We start from the raw sequence: 17,935 nt of genomic DNA, 5'->3' as shown, positions 1-17,935 counted from the left end.
TTCCATCTATTATCCTCATTTGTTTTGTTGGGAACAAACGCATTAACTTTGTGGTCCAACACACAAGGTCGGTCACACACATGATGTAGCCCAGGTTGATATGGCGGAGACTCAGCCGAAGGCTTATCAACCACCGGCCCGCCGTTGTGCATTTGGAATATAACCCTTGCATATCGTTCCAGGGCGATCACTTACACTTGCCACGCCAGTGGTCTCATTTTTACACTTTCGTTTTTATTCTTTTGTTTTGTGGCACGGCTATGGATATCAACAGAATATTGTATTGTTGGTGAATGGGTTTTTGATGTAGTCATTTGACATTTTGCAACAGAGAGTGTTGGACCACAGTCACTGGTGGTCTATTGCACTCTTAGCCCTGCGTACGATGCTGTGTGTTCCGCTACAGCTAATGATCGCCCCGCTCACAGCGGGGCGATTAGCTGTAGCGGAACACACAGCATCGTACGCAGGGCAATTGCACTCTCAGCTCTGCATGGCAGGGCTGTGTGTTACCGGCGTTATACGGCTGTGCTGTGGTGCGAGGCCGTATAACGCCGGTAACACACAGCCCTGCCATGCAGAGCTATTGCACTCTGTATCTATGCGCCCCTACATATAACTGAGAGGCTTCTCAGGCATATGTAAACACGCCTATGGGGCGCATAGACGCAGAGTAAAATAGACCACAGGTGACTGTGGTTTAACAATCAAGCTGCAGCTGAAAATTTCTACATGTATTCGACCAAAGGAAAATAAGAAAAATTATCCTGCTGAAAGTTGCACTTGAAACAATGCATGTTTCTAAAATCATAACCGATGCCATGGTTTTATGCTTGTTTTTTCATGTTTTATAACAAACTGTCATGATGACATGATAATTCATAAACTTGAACTTTGATTCTTTCCCTATAAATTGTAGATAGATTAGGAACAAAATGACAACACAGAAAAGGAATATATTGCGCTGGTCTGTTCAACAAGATGTTGATTTGCTGAGAGAAGTTGTTGCTGGTAGGCCTGAAACAACAGCAGAGTGGCAAGCCATAGCCAACACCTTGATGACACACTGGGGCTGGAGTGATGACAAACCAAAAGTTACCTCGAGATCTGTCAGGGAGCATGCTGACCTATTGTTGACGAAGTTTAAAGAAAATGATAAGAAGGCAATGAAAAAGTAAGTGTGAACAAAATGATAGAGATATAGATAGATCGCTTGTTTTTTTTATCTTGATCAAAAAACACCTGCTTTCACTACATGTAGACCTTATTTCACCAAACTCACAGTCTTATTTTGACCTCTGAAATTAGTATGTGGTGACTATTGATATTTGACTTCTTTCAAAAGAAATACTCTTGGGGATTAGTTTATATTTTAAATTGAACATTTATTGTTAAACGCTTTATTTCTTGATTCATACAATTCACATAGCCGTAGCCTGCGGGAGGGGGGAATTTTCGTGAAAAGTGAAATTTTTCGAATACACAGAAATGATGATCAAGCACACATGCCTTGAATTGATGATTTACAAACGTCAAGTGTCTCCGTTATTCACTACTGACTCTTCGCTATTTCTATCTTTGCTGTAGTTTATTGTCTGCTGGATTAATTGAATCAAGTGTTACTTTTTCCAGCGCTCTGAATAAAATGTAACTCTTTTGCAGTTTAAAGAAATAATAAAACATCTTTGTGCGGGAAAATACAAAAAGAAGGGCGAACGCACATGCACTGTATTTAGTCAAGTAACACGGCAGTTCGACTAGTCGCCTTCACACACTGTCAGCTCTCGCAATTTGCCAAAAATGACAGATAGTGAAAGTCCGACGAAACGACGTCGTGTTCAGCAATCTATTTTGACATTTGTCAGGAAGCAGGCAGGGTAAGCATACCATTTTGTAGTGGGCCAAAGGCGTTCAACGTGACGTCAGGTCGCATGCATGCGTCGCAGTGACTATGAACGAGTTCGATCTTATCTTAATATGGCAGGCAGATCTCTTTTTGGAATATTTGGTGGCCCTGAAAAGGGCCGTTCGTTTTGTGAGCGATCAACATGATCACTCTGAATCAGAGCTTGAAGCTCTTCTCTTCTAAGTGTTCAAGTTCGGTACGGCAAACTGAAACGTTTCTGCATTTTTGAAGTAGGCTTCTGTTAATGCAGCAATAGTGCCCCAAACATCTTCAAATATCTCCCCAAACATGTGGTTTAACTGGAGGTGAAATAGCTGTTCATGAAGCTCTTGCAGAATTCTGGTGTTCCTGAGTGTACAGTCATTCAGAACGCGTTCTAAGAAAGCGCACCTAACAAATGCCGGTGGATGGGAAATGGAACGCAAATATCCCAAACGAAGGGCACATTAACGTTATCACATAAACTCATGTTGAAGTCGACGGTTTAGTGACTGAACAGTAACTGTGACAATTCGCGCCACTATTAGCTGAAATAGTAAATACGTCATTGGGCGCATCATCGAATTGTAATACTTTGTAACAGTCATGAATGCCGCCACAGGGATTAATTCATAAGTATTGCGTCCTCAAACTTTCGAATGGTATGCAGTCATAAAATAACAGAAACATTAATTTTTCTAGTACATTATACAACATTCGTAACAAAAGACTTGCGAACAAGAGAGATTAGTGGACTGGTAAAGTCCTATTCAAAACACAGTATGTTTCCATGTCAAACTTCAAAAACACGCGCACCGGGAGGGGGGGGGCAGATAATTTAATTGCTTTGGCCTTAGTGAAATGTACTGGTTTGTAGACTGAATGCCAAACACACGTTATCAGTTCGGTACCAAACAACATTTATAATGACATTTTCGATATTTCATATGGAATAAATTACCCCTACTTTCCAATTCTGGGTTTCGACTATACTATAGGCAAGTGAAAAATCACTCTCGTGAACTTTTATTTCATTGGCCCCAAAAGTAAAGCCCTTGCAACTGCACAAAACATAACGGCAACAAGTATGACATCACATGAATGCTAATCACACTAGTAACGATGAAATTGTTGTCAGCTTTGAAAATTACACTCACTGATCCACTTCTACGCAATCCGTAAAATCATTCTCACACTCGTATTTCAGTTTTTCACAAATGCAATGAATTGCCAGATTTTCTTCAAGTTAGACTAAATTTGATACAAATATTGCGGAAATGTATTTTTTTTAACATGAAGTTTTTGTTGCTTCTTGAAATGATGGGTGGGTGTTCATTTAATTAGGCGAAATTATCCAAGAGCTACAAGATTACGTTACATGTGGGAGTCGGTGGCAGAATTGCAAATAAAATGTTTCACTTTTTTAAACAATATTTCCAATTTCAGCCAAACTGATCATCAGCCTGACTCGATGACCCCATCCACCAGTACGCAAACTGTCCAGAGCAAAGACTTCAGCTCTACGGATGCGGATGATCCAGTAGAAACCTGTAAAAATGAATGGCCCGATGACGTTGTTGACTCAAGTAACCCATATACCGACCCAGCAAACTATAAGCAAGCGAAATGTATGCTTTTCCTGTAATTGCAGGTAGAAGGTACAATACATCTTGGGAAGAAAATAGACCCTGGCTTCGATACAGCGTAAAAAATGACAGTGCATATTGTGCTTATTTCCTTTGTTTTGGTTCTGTCCAACACTCACCTTTCGTAAACCAAGGTTTTAAGAACTGGAAAAAAGCCACAGGTGTTAAAGAGAGTTACCTTAACAACGTTGACCACATTGTATCAACTGAAAAAGTTATGAACTTTCTGCATTGTAGGAAAAATACAGGTAGTGATATTCGTGCGAAAATAAACAAAGTAGAACAAAACAAACAATTCAGAATAAAAAAGGAATCCTTTCTATCATCGACGTTGTTATCGCTTTGGGTCAAAGGGGGATCCCATATCGAGGTAACTGGGTGAAAGAAGACCAAGCTGAAGATGGAAACTTTGCATTTTCATTGACTGGAAGTCAAAATTTGATCCTGACTTGGCTGATCACCTCCGACATGCCAGTGGAATAGCAAAGTATACTTCACCCCAGATCCAGAATGAAATAATGTTACTGTGTGAGAGTCATATCAGGGAAAGGATTGTCAGCTCAATAACTCAATACTGGAGTGTTATGGCAGATGAAACACAAGATTGCTCAACTTCTGAACAAATCAGCCTGCCTTGGCTTTGTCCAAATACGGCAAATGGATGCAAGTACGATTTCTGCAACAATCATCGAGTCACTCACCAGATGGGGTTTGAATTTGGATAACTTAGTTGGACAAGGTTATGATGGCGCTGCAGTGATGAGCTCAAATAAAAATGGTGTTCAAGCAATAATTCAGAAACGGTTCCCAAATGCAACGTATGTCCACTGTCGTTCACACGTCCTTGCCCTTGTCCTTGCAGCTGGTTGCAAGCAAGTTCCTGAAATTCGTAACTTGTTTGATAACGTAGAAAAACTAACATGGTTTTTGAGCGGCAGTGCGAAGAGAAGGGCAATTTTCGAGAATGTCAACACTAAAGGAGTAGACAGTGATCTTGATGAACTGCTACACGATGATAATGATGAGGATGAATTCAAGAGATCCAGTACGGAAATTAAGCACGGGTCGCAAAGGAAATATCTCCCAAAGCTATGTCCGACCCGGTGGTCTGCCAGAGTAGATACCTTATCAGCTTTGATTGCAAAATACAGGCAAGTTTTAGAAGCACTTGAACAAATACGAGACAACAGTGGTGGGGATGCTAAACGAGATGCGGGTGCATATGCCAGGCTTCTTACAGATCCACAATTTTTAGTGTCTTTGGTGGTCGCCCATTTCGTCCTAAGCTACTGTGCACCCGTGACAAAGGCACTACAGGCAGTTAACTGTGACCTTGGTAAAGCTTACAAAGACATCCAACTTTGTAAAGAGTGTATGACAAATGGACGCAGTGATTCAACTGGGACAAACTTTGGAATAGAATAACCATCGTAGCAGATTCCATAAACATCACTGTTTACAAACCTAGAACAGCAAGCACACAACGTCATCGATCAAATGCTGGCCATAGCCAAGAACAAAGTAACAGTGACTATTACAAAGTGAACGTATATTTCAGATTTGTTGATCATGTCATCCAGGAACTGGAGACAAGATTTGATGAACAGCACTCTAATTTGGTATCTGATCAGGCTCTGATTCCGTGCAATATTGACCAGCTGACGTCAACAACTGTGAAATCCATCAGAGAATACTATGGAAAGTTTCTCAGCAGAGGGGATACTTTGGCATTGGATACGGAGATCGACAGGTGGATCACACTCCATAGGAAAACCCAAATAGAGTCCAGACAACAGAATGTTAGTGAAGTATTGGTGGCATGTGATCCAGAATACTTTCCTGTAATTAACAAAATTCTGGTGATATTCCTGACCACCCCAGTTGGCAGTGTTTCTCGCGAACGTTCCTTTTCCGCATTGCGTCGCCTTAAGCTATGGACAAGGGCAAGTATGGCAGAAGATCGCCTCAGTGCACTTGGGATGCTGTTAGTGCACAGAAATTCGCGTTATATCCCAACTCCAGAGGAAGTGTATTCGAGGAAAACAAACTGGAGAAAGCTGTTAAACTAGGTACTGTACGGAGTTAAAATCATACTTATGACTTATTAATATTTCACAAAGCATCATCCATTTTTCTATTTGCTTTCTCATTACTTTGAGTGTGACATTTTTCTACAGCTTCATTCAAAACGTGATATTATTATGTAATTGCATTCGCTTAAATGGATATTATCATGTAAATTAAATGCTAATTTATAGCTATCTTTCGAAATTTTAAATGCATGATTGCACCATGACAAAATTGAAACTCTGCCCCCCTTGGCGGTTTGGTCAGGCTACGGCCATGAATTCACATGTGAAAATTTCAGATCAGGTACAGAAGAGCAGTATAATGAGGTGCAGTAACTGTGTCAGGAAGTTTTGACATACGTTGAAAGCCGAGTAGCCAATGCAACCAGTGATACTGTGGCGTCCAAGAAGAAGCACGAGATGCGACAACAAGCACTTGCAATCAGAGAAAGTGCAATGAAGAGGATGGCAACTAATGAAAATAATGACCCAGAAGGTAAATTTAAAAATCTAAAGTTGTGCAAAGCTGTCAAAAGCTTTGAATATGATACTTTCTGTATGATTGTAGATCAGAAGAAATGATTACAAGTCAACAACATAAATAAATATTGCCTAAAATAAAAATGTGAACTTAATTTTAGTCAAAATTTGAGATGCCAAAAACATTGAAACCCTTTGTAAATGTAACATTTTTAGTCCGCACAATGAGGCTATATTAAAGCAAAGAAACAGTTCTTTAATGTTAGAAATCATGGCACAGGTATAAAGATGACTCATGGCAAGATGTATTTATGTATTATCAATCTCTTCATAGGAATGCTGTTTTCAAAAACAGGGTCAAATTTACATATTTTCAATATATTTGCTGAGATTTGATTTCTTTCTCTTGTAGCCAAATACTTTGTACTGCACCGGATGATGCACCAGATGAGTCTGCATCATTAATTTCTTTCTAATTCCTCATACAGAGAAAAGACTCAAGGGCAGCAGAGCATCAAGGGCTGATCTGTTGACATATTTGCAGCAAAAGCATGAGGCAGAAATGAAATATAAGCAGGATGCATTGGAGGTGGAGAAGAGGCGGCTGGCATTACAGGAAAAGCAACTGGAAATGCAAATGAAGATGTTAGAACAGCTTGCCAAGAAAAATTGATTCAGAATTTATTTGCACTAATGGAATATATAAAGTTTGTATTTAATAGTTTACACTGTTTACACTGTTATTGTTATTTTGCATTTTAGCTATAATAAAATAAATATCTATTAATGATACAAACAATTTCTTCAGGGTTTGATTTTGACAAATACAACCGAGGCAATACATCTTAAGAAATATTTTTTATTCATATAATTATAACTTCACAGAACAACAGCATAAAGTGAACGTGCATGAGCCATGTCAATGCATGAATAATTTTCAACAATACTTATTCATTTCTAAGGTACACTTCAAGTGTTGGTGGCTCGAGAAAAAAATGTCGACGTCTCACTACCATACAGACAAGTGTGACAATTTGTTAAAATTGTTGCAACAAGAAAGTACATTGCAACAGGTTGTAGGTAGAGCTTTTGGTTTTTCTTGAAATCCAGAAAAGCAAACAAAGATATTATCTTTCCAAAGCCCCACTCTACACAGACTCGAACTTCTGACATGGAACGGTTAAAAATATGTTGTTCACGGGTTAAGTGTGCTCCCTTGAAGGGGCCCATTAATTCAGGACGAAGAGGATAGGCTGGATCCCCATATACGCACATGACTTGCCCACCATTTTGCACTTGTTCCAATTTTGGTAGCAGCTGGCTTTCACTAAGCATGTATGCATCATGCCGACTTCCTTCGATTGGGCCAAACATGTGTGCAATTAGACCATTAGGAGCTTGAACAGACTGAAATCAAACAGAGAAAACATGACATTATTCTTGAATAATGCTTTGATCTACATGAAGACAGGGCAACGTTTGATATTTAGATCCTACAATATCAAAATTAGTTAACTACAAAATTTCTTACATTGTTGGTAACAAACATCTATTGTAATCAAATGAAGGTTCAACATGGAACACCATATATGATTGAGTAGAAAAAATTGTCTCCCTAGAGCCTGATAGAAATTTTCGCTAGTGATCTGTTGCTAAATACACAATTTTGCAAAACAGTTATCGCTTCACATTCCACGTATATTTTCTTGTTATTGTAATTGCTGTAGCATGCTGAATATCCATCACTCCACTTGTCAGAGCTCGGAAATGAGTATTATATTGCTATGCCATGTCTGTCGCTTTTTAATCGGTTGAGCTGAACCATGTGCCTGACCACAAATACACAGTAATGGTCTGTTTATGTGCCCGTGAGTATGAATAATATTGTAAACATCGTAACTTTGCAAAATTTTTACAGTGCGTGCACTACACACTGACAAGTTCCGGGGCCCCCATTGTCGTCGCACGGGAAATTTCTTAAATTTTGACGATTTTGGGGGTTCGTTGATAATATAATGGAAATAACAGACTTCGCGCTTACCATTAACGTTTATTTATGGGCGCGGGCGAGAGGAAAGCCAAAATTAACGGGTTCGGCAAGCCTTACTCGTTAATTTTCGGCTTTCCTCTCTCCCTTGCCCATAAATAAACGTTTATGGTCAGCGCGTCGCCCGTTATTTCTATAATATACGTTCTGAATTTCTATTTGAACTCAAACTTACCAATCAACACAATGCGTTTTGCACATATACAAATTACGTTAATTGATAAACTGTATTAGACTATTCTGGGTGTTTCTTCATCCTTCAGGGATCAGAGTACAACACTCATATTTACACAGGAAACAGTCCCAGTGAATATTGTACAATTATTTGGGCAGAAATAGTCTAATTCAGTTGAAAGTGTTATTTCCTTACTTGGAATTTGAGACAGTGAGTTCTTTTATGACCAGAAAATACAATCCTTTGACCAGTATGTGGTCTTGAAATTGATCTGGTCGTTCCATCAATGAATCCCCAGCAATTATCAAGCAAGGATCCCTTGTTGTGAACTGCAGCAGCAAACATCACTGGGTCAAGCCACACCAAATCTAATGATGTGAGAAGATGGCCAAATTCTCTGTGGATATGTTCTACAATCTGAAAACAAGAGCACATGCAAACCCATGACAATTGACATTAATATATACACATTGGCAAATATGTGAAAATTCAACTGCTGTTTGCTATAAAAACAGAAAACATACTTGCTGGCATTACATTTTGATACTCCATGTTCAATGTTTTAGTTATCTTTGCTGCTACATTGACTTTTCTATAGGATACATCTATAGGGGAGCTTACGTAACGTTTACAGTGGTGACACGTCTGAATGATCCGCTCTGCAAAAAGTTACTCCAAAGCACGTCTTTAGGTTGCCTGGAAGGCACTGAGTGGCATAACAACCTTCAACTGTGATTGCACTTCACACTATGAAAAATGGGTGATGATCTAGGGCATTATAGGGCTAAAATTGGCCGTTTTTATGGTGGAGATCCTGGCAGGAATCGGAAGACACGCAATATGGCCACGTTGGTCATACCATTATTCAACTGCCACCTGTCACTCTCCCTCAAACTATGCCTGTTCAGTCTTCTCATCATTGCCGGCAACGTAGAACGCAACCCTGGACCTCCAAAGCTACGCTCCACAACCTCAGAAACTGAACTAGCGTCAAAAGAAGACATAAAAGGACTGAATGAGAAGCTTGATAAACTAATTGGCGAATCCTACTGTATCCGAGAAAAATTGGACAAGCTTCAAACACGCATGGACAACATAGAGGACGACATGTTGGATTTTCGGCAACAATTACAGGAGAATTCATCGAAAGTGGCCGAATTAGACTCAAACCATGAATCATTTGCTGAAATCAAACAGTCATTGGATGAGCTAAAACAAGAAAATGCCCAACTACGACGTGAAAATGACGACCTGGAAAATAGGGAGAGAAGGAATAATCTTGTCTTCTACGGCATAGAACAGGATTGTCCGAATGAGAGCTGGGACTCTTCGGAAGACAAGGTAAAGCGTTTGTTAAGAGATAAACTGGGAATAAAAGATGATATCGAATTTGAACGAGTTCATCGTGTTGTAAATGCACCTCCAATACGAGGAGAAAAGCCGATTATTGCAAAATTTACAAAGTTCAAAGACAGAAGCAAGGTTCTGACAAACGCCAATAAATTGAAAGATACGAATATCAGTATAGGTGAGGACTTCTCTAGAAGAATGCGAAACATACGCGCCAAGCTGTTTGCCTTCAGAAAAGCTCAACTGGAAGAAAATAATGCCAAGAAGATCCAGATCCGCTACGACAAATTGATCGTGACCGATGATAAAGGGGCTAAAACTACATTCAAAGTTGATGAGAATTCAGGACAGGTGAAAGAAATGCGACGTTCGAGCTAGGAGAAAGGCCAAGACCCAAAGAAATCAATATTGTCAATTCTGTTTTGGAACATCAGAGGTCTCAAATCCAAGGTGAAAGACCGTGACTTTTTGTCATTTTGTTCACAGTTTGATGTAATAGGGCTGTTGGAAACTTTCTGTTTAGCGAATGATTTCATTGATTTTTTCCCAGCTACAAAGCCTTCACTTTTCCCGCCATAAGACACGGTCAAAAGGGTCGCCCTAGTGGCGGGACATGCATTTACGTGAAAAAACTCATAGCTTGTAAAATAACAAAATGTACAATGATATCGAGAACTCTGTATTCCTAGAATTCGATAAATCTGTATTTCAGTTAAATAAAGAAGTGATCCTGGGTTGTTGTTACTTCAGACCAGAGAATTCCTTAGCCAATTTTGATTCCTTGGAAGATAAGCTCATTGAATTACGGAGTGTAAACTCTGATAAGTATTTCATACTTGGTGGAGACTTTAACGCAAGAACAGGATGTGAGGATGATTTCATTGCAGATGATTCCACTGAGTATCTCCCTATCGATAATGATGATTATAAGCCTTCTGACTTCGTTATACCGAGGAATTCGAAAGATGATATTGTAAACGAAGCAGGTAAAGCTTTGCTAAATATTTGTAAAAGTTTCGATTTACACATTGTCAACGGTCGGCTTGAAGGTGACAGGGAAGGGAATATAACTTGCGTGACCCCAAATGGTTGCAGTGTCGTCGACTATTGTGTCATTTCATCTGAACTTTTTTGTCATGTAAATCATTTTAGAGTTTTGTCGAGGATTGATTCAGACCATTTCCCTGTCAGCTGTAATGTCAATTGTGTAAATACTTCTCCACAAAGTAACAATAATCATCATGTTTCTGCCACATCTAAGTATGTGAGATTCCACCTGAGTGAAGCAAGCAGCGAATCTTTCAAGCGCAATCTTACATCTCCACATGTTCAGAATATGTTAGACAAGGCCAAATTAGCATTGCCAGATATTAACACTGCAATTTTAAATTTAAATGAGGCATTGATAGCAGCATGTGGAGGTGCTCAGAAACCCAACAGTGGGAAGAATTCAAGTCAGCCACCCTGGTTCAGTGCAGCATGTCAGAGTGCCAAAAATGCAGTTTATCGTGAATTAAGACTGTTTAGGCAAAACGCTTTAGATTATGACAGACTGAACCAGTACAAAATTGCTAGAAGTAAATTTAAACAAACCTGTAGAGATAGTAAAGTAATGTATCAAGAGAAAATAAGAACTCTTTTTAGAGATGCTGCTTGCAATGACTCGGTGAATTCTGGTCAATTTTGAGAACAATTGTAAATCGTAAGGGAAATTCCTTTAATGAAATCACAGCAGACGCATGGTACGAATATTTTAGTACATTGTATAATGAGTGTCATGATGTTCAATCTGGTGATATAGACTTCCTACACTCTGTAGAACATGAGGTAAACCGTTTTCAAATTTCAACTGAAGAACACTTTGTAAATGGAGATGCGTCAAACATTTTGAATGCAAGAATCAGCGAGGAAGAAATTTTACACAGCTTACAGAAGCTCAAATCAGGAAAATCACCTGGTCCTGACGGTCTTCCAAACGAATTCTTTAAATACTCAGCGAATGTAATCTTGCCACTTTTATTAGAAATGTTTAATTTCATCCTCGACTCAGGACAGTTTCCAACAGAATGGACAATCGCAATTGTAATACCACTTTTTAAAAAAGGCAACAAAAATGATGTCAGTAATTATAGAGGCATTTCCCTTTTGAATGTCCTAGGGAAGATTTTTACTTCCATCTTAAATACACGTTTAACACAGTGGTCTGATGAAGCCAACGTGCTTTCAGACTGTCAGGCTGGTTTTAGGAAACAACATAGTACTGTCGATAACATTTTCACTCTTCATGCCATTATACAGAAATATTTGAGTGTGAGACATGGAAAGTTTTATTGCCTTTTCGTAGATTTCGCCAAAGCTTTTGACAAAGTAAACCATTCACTTCTACTGTACAAATTAATGGGTTTAGGAGTAAAAGGCAAAATGTATTGTATCTTACGATCGATGTACAAAAATATTAAGGCCTGTGTTAGAGCAGGAATGTACTCTCTGAGTATTTCCACTGCCCAGCAGGCGTACGGCAAGGATGTATCCTTAGCCCAATTTTGTTCAGCTTTTTTATAGAAGAATTAAACTTGATGTTAATGGCTTCTGGGCAGATGGGTATACAGCTCACTCAAGAGCTATACGATATTTTTTCCTTACTCTATGCTGATGATATTGTCATCTTCGCAGATTCTGTTAGAAATATTCAAAACCTTATTGATGTCCTACATTGTTTTTGTCTTAAGTGGCGTATGCAAGTTAACCTAGAGAAGACTAAAATTGTCACCTTTCGTAAAGGCGGTCACAGAGCTCGACATGAAACCTGGCATTTTGGCAGCAATCCTATCAGCATTGTCTCTTATTATAAATATTTAGGCCTATTGCTTTCGTCGAGAAACATTTGGTCTAAAGCTGTTTCTAATTTGTCATCCCAAGCCAGCAAAGCACTCAATATACTGTCAATTGCCAGGTGGAAACTCGAGTTCCTCCCATACCAGAGTCACTTTAAATTGTTTGATTCAATAATTCTACCTATGCTATGTTACGGTTCTGAAATCTGGGGCTACCAGTACTATGATATCATCGAAAAGGTCCATAGAAAATGGTGCAGAAAATTTCTTGGGGTTCCAAGCCATACATCAAACGAAACAGTGGTTGGAGAATGTGGCCGCCTGCCTGTTTTCTTTTACACACTTCAGCGATGTATACGTTACTGGGTTAAGCTTATAGAAATGCCACATGAACGTCTGCCAAAACAAGCTTACATCATGCTGTACAACCTAGATAACCTTGGACGACATACCTGGGCGACTTCTATTAAGCATATTCTTTATTCGTATGGATTTGGACACGTGTGGTTATCCCAAGAAGTAGGTAGCAAGGAGATGTTTATGTCAGCTTTTAAACTTAGAATCTCTGATATTCTTAAACAACAATGGAAAGCTAATCTTATTGACAAACCAAAATTAAGAACATACCGTTGTTTTAAGAGTATACTTGAACCAGAAAAATATTTATTATTCAACTGTAACTGGAGGGTAATTCAAATGTTTGCTCGTTTTCGATGCTCTGTACTCCCTCTAGCTATAGAAGAAGGAAGACGTAGGAACATTGATTCGTCAGCCAGACTATGTAATTTTTGTAAAAAAGGTGACGTTGAAGACGAATATCATTTTCTTTTAGTGTGCCCCCTGTATGAAGAGTTACGGAAAAAATACCTACCTATCACATTCAGTCAAGAACCGAATTTTTGTAAATTCCAGTCTGTAATGAGGACGACTAATGCGGAATTGACTTTGAACATCTGTTATTTTGTATACAATGCTTTTAAAGTCAGAAAGGAATTTACCTGTATATCTTAATTACAACAGTCTGCCTTTGATTATTTTTCTTTGTTTGCAGAAAAGATTAGCAAACTAAAGACATTTACCTCTGTATGTACATTTTTGTAATTTAGTATCTGATGTACCCCCTTTGCAAATGGGCCGGAGGCCTTGGAAAGCAAATAAAATTCTCACCAATGGGTGAGTTATGCTATGCTATGCTATCTATCATATAACAACATTGTACATTTGTATATTGCTTGTTCATTTGAAAATAGTAAAAGAAAACAAGAAGAAAGAAAGATGATTTACCGTATTGAAAATGATGCTTAGTTGTGGTTCATCCCTCTGAAAAAATTGAACCAAATCACACAAGCGATTAGGAAAGGAAAGTCGGCGCAGAAGAATCAGTAGTGCCTGCATACTTGTAGCTGAGGTTCCATTATATCCAACTATTTTCTCTGGTAGAGACAGCGCACAATGTAACCTTGTCAAGTCATGTTTGGCAAATCTGTAATTTGTAAAATAATAGACTTATAGAATGGGTTTACGCCTTACATTATTTGCAAAGAGAACATTACTTTGAGTATCTGACAAAAAGAGACTGAAAATGATAAAATGAGCAAAAGAACAAAATATAAGAACAAATGACAAAGAAAAAAAGAGTAAGCAAAAAACAGAACAAAGTCAATAGGCTTATCAAATCAGAGGGCAAAATACTCATTATATTATATCATGCTACCATGCGCCATTCTGATTGGACGAGAGCGATGCTAAAATATTGTTTTAGCACTGATAGCGGTGGTTAAAACGGGCCCCTAAACAAGCATTTTTGAAAATTGCCCGGTCGGTGCATTTGAACGATGTGGCTCTGAACTTAATCCGAAACAGTCCGTTTGTTTCAAAGACCGAGTTCGAATTTCGATACAGAGATAAAGTATGGTTCTGTAACCCACCTCTTGGTGAAAATAAGCGGTCTATGATGAAAGAAATCTCCGAAGCAACACATTTATTTTGGTATGATGATGTACAAAATTGTATAGAGTAACAGCGCACTGTGTAGTTTGCTTGATCGATTCAGCAGGAGTCGAGAGGCGACATACCGCTCTTAAAACGAAGCTACTACTAGTATTCGTTCATACACAAATACGTGTAAATTGAAACTTCCTCACTGTAACGGTACGTCAGATATTCCTTCCTAGAGTTTGGGCTGTAACAGACCAGGGTGTTTTAACGATGTAGCCCAAGAACTTGAAGAAGTTCAAAATAACAATGCGATCATTCCTGGCGACTGCGACGAAAATCGCTGTGTCAGCGTCCAGCTCTCGCTGAATCGGGCAACACACTCTGCTCGCATATTACAACTGTTCATACAGTTGCCGTAATCCATGTCTGGATTATTTCAAAACTGCACGTTTTCTGGCACAAATTATCCATCCAAAATATCCATCAAAAATAGAACCTGTAACCCCACTGCACCACCTCCTCTGTCTGAATGTTACGACGGTTGGCGCACACCGGACTGACAGTGAATGAGACAAATCTATTTTTAGTGTACTACGCAAAAAAAAGCCAGCGCTATTGTTTTTATGTAAATTTACGAAAAAATTGTTACTTTTTCGTTTGCTTTGAACTCTTGAACCATTTCTGTGTCTGAAGCAGTTCGTGTTGCATGTAAATATTAATAAAATTTTGATGAACGTAATGCGTATGTTATCGTAGGATATTGTGTTCGTGTGTTGTCAACGTAATCCAAACTTATAAAAATGCTCGGTCTCGGGCGATGATTTTCCGACGTTCGATCTCTCAGACGTCAGTTTTCTGCATTTTGGACTGAAACTGACGAAAATGCCGGACCAAGACGACAAAGACACACAAATTGATATAATATAATAGCAATAACCCCCTTCGCAGTTGGGTATACACTCGATTTTGGTACAATTCGCTCCATATAGCACTCGCCTATCGGCTCGTGCTATATGTCGCGCATTGTACCAAAATCTCGTGTATACCCTCCTGCGGCGGGGGTTATTGCTTAATTTATGGTTTCATGTATTTTGGTCATGATAAGTACATGCAAACTTAACAGTATAAGGAGATTACTAAAAAACTGAATCTCAACATGTGTGTGGTACATTCCCAATAAACCCCTAACAATGTGAAAACATTCTCAAGACTGACATCCTGTCTGAGAATACTTTGTACATTGATAACACTTCGATGAACAATACTAATCTTTACGGCCCTGATACGGTTTTGCGGACCGAGGTTGTACGGCGGATGGGCCCGAGCGTGCGAGGGCCCGTACGCCGTACGACCGAGGTCCGCAAAACCCGTATCTGGGCCGTAAAGGTTTTATCATATACCTTATTGAACGGTTGTGATATGTTTCAGTATTTATCAATAAAATTTTGTTAAAGTTATGGGCGTAAATTAAAAAAAAAACATATGCCACGCAACTTTGCGGATTAATATGTACGATGTTGTCATTTGTTCTGTTGTGGAACGCGTCACGAGCTTGTTCTATGCGAACGCCAATGTCACTACAGAATGAGCACAGATGAGTAGTTGATCCTGCTCGTTAAAATACACTTTCTCAGCAAAACATTGAGAGGAGACTATCAAGCACTTGTTTTAAACCAATTTTGATCGGAATAAGATTCGAACTGTCTACAATTTGCTTCAAAACTACGAGCGAAGCGCATAGAAACGGGTTCGAATCTCGCGCTGACGTGCTTTCGAATGGAATGTACGTGGATAGCAACGCGCGTAGCAACGACAACGAAAAAGTTCGAAAAAGCGCGCACACTACCTTATTTGGGCAAAGTGTGCCTGGGCGTGATACGGCAACTTATTACACACCTGTAAGAGCGCCTTTTCCCATAGGTTTACATGGGTACGTGAATCTAGGTATATGATAAACCTCCTGCATGACTGATGTAGAATCAACCAAGAAGTTCACCTTGCTTGCAAAGTCAGTCTTAATCACGCAATCTATTTATTGTCGCCATTCAAGTTTGTATTTCAGGACATACCACACACTTTTCATGTCACAGATGTACAACACACATTTAACAAAAATACACAATATAATGAGTAACACTAAAGAAAAACAACACAACAAAAGCAAAGAATAACAAAACAAAAATAATAATGATAAGTATAATAATAACTATTATTACAATAGGTATTACAATTGATGTGTATTAGTATTAGTGTTATTATTGTTGTTAATTGTTGCTGCTGCTAGCTGTTGTTGTTTTATTCTTAACAGTTCACTGTTCATCTCTTAAACACCTCATCATACAAAACCTAAAACAGTGCATGATCAAAACCAGACAATTGACCTACTATATATCATTGACATGATGTCAAGATAATTCTGATAAAAATCATTGAATAGAAATAGTATAGCTCTACATCTTGTACTGTAACCTTACCTAAAAAATTCCAAGCACTCTTCATTTGAAAATACATTGAGGTCAACTGGTACGTTATGAAGATTTCTCCCAATGGAGAATGTATCCATTAAAAACATTTCCACATCATCTTGGCCTTCCTCCAACACCAACAGTTCATCTATGATTTCTTCACATCTATGTCTGGCAGTTCAAAAGTAGAGAACACATAGTATACCCTCTATTTATGTTGACTCAGAGCGCAGTGTACTCGAGAATGCTGGGGCACATGAATCGTATTCAGTAGGAATAGGCATTACCGCCATTAGCCCTGCGTACCGTGCTGTGTGTCCCGGGCGTTATACCGTATACGGCCTCCGAGGCCGTATAACGCCGGGAACACACAGCACGGTACGCAGGGCTAGTAGAATAGGCATCAAATGACACAACATATCAGTTATATACTGTAAATATGTGGGCTAAAAATGAATACCGGATTTGACGCATATACCTGCCAATAAGTTGTATTTTACGGATTTTACGTATTGACTATAACTCACTGGAGAGACCGTGAAATTTGTCGTGTTCAGATCTACGAGACAGTGACGTAAAATTGTGTATTTCTCTTCATAGACAGTGTATTTTCATTTCCCTCGAGTAGAATCATGTCACAAAAGTATTCCAGAGCAAAATGCACCCTCAATGTCATAATTTACTTCAAAATGTGTCGAAGATAACTTACATACATACCTTCTCGCTGCTGCCATGTTCTGCTTTGTTTACATTTTTCCAGTGAAATGGTGTTGTGAGACTTGCTATGATTGGATGATAGGAAACTTCCGCACCAATCACATAAACTGTTATACTTTAAAGTGTCAAAGGTCACGTAGTCATCTTAACCACTTTGTTGTGTACGTAGCGAGAACGTAACGGGGAACGCGTTTCGCGTTACGTTCTCGCTACGTACACTCTCTAATACCGAGCAAAAACTAACCCTATGTCAAATGCTGGTTCAAGGGACCCAAAAGCTACAGTAGAAACGATGATGATAAAAAGCTTATCCGTAAAGTTCCGGCCTA

The 17,935-nt window shown here is 39.0% G+C and overlaps 1 protein-coding gene and 1 pseudogene across 1 annotated transcript; both read right to left on the bottom strand.

Moving 5' to 3' along the window:
- The window catches only part of LOC139150339 (xanthine dehydrogenase/oxidase-like), a 110,754-nt pseudogene that overhangs the window by 90,930 nt on the left and 1,889 nt on the right, over positions 1-17,935 (bottom strand).
- LOC139150340 (uncharacterized) lies at positions 6,924-17,796 on the bottom strand. Its single transcript, XM_070722640.1, has 5 exons — positions 17,607-17,796; positions 16,899-17,060; positions 13,771-13,969; positions 8,498-8,719; positions 6,924-7,487 (listed from the first exon to the last, which is right to left on the bottom strand). The coding sequence occupies exons 1-5, from the start codon at positions 17,621-17,623 to the stop codon at positions 7,050-7,052; spliced, it is 1,038 nt and encodes a 345-aa protein (XP_070578741.1). The 5' UTR covers positions 17,624-17,796; the 3' UTR covers positions 6,924-7,049.

This window comes from Ptychodera flava, chromosome 14 (genome assembly GCF_041260155.1).
Source record: "Ptychodera flava strain L36383 chromosome 14, AS_Pfla_20210202, whole genome shotgun sequence".
In the NCBI taxonomy this organism is placed as follows: domain Eukaryota; kingdom Metazoa; phylum Hemichordata; class Enteropneusta; family Ptychoderidae; genus Ptychodera; species Ptychodera flava.
Note: the sequence above shows the minus strand (reverse complement) of the source record. Positions and strands in the feature narration are given on the sequence as shown.

Bases quoted from the DNA above. Each gene is read 5' to 3' on its own strand.
- LOC139150340 (XM_070722640.1), bottom strand. The intron at 13,970-16,898 runs GTAAGGTTACAG...TACAAATTACAG, and splicing joins GAGTGCTTGGAATTTTTTAG to ATTTGCCAAACATGACTTGA. The intron at 7,488-8,497 runs GTAAGGAAATAA...GTTTGATTTCAG, and splicing joins CTCACTGTCTCAAATTCCAA to TCTGTTCAAGCTCCTAATGG.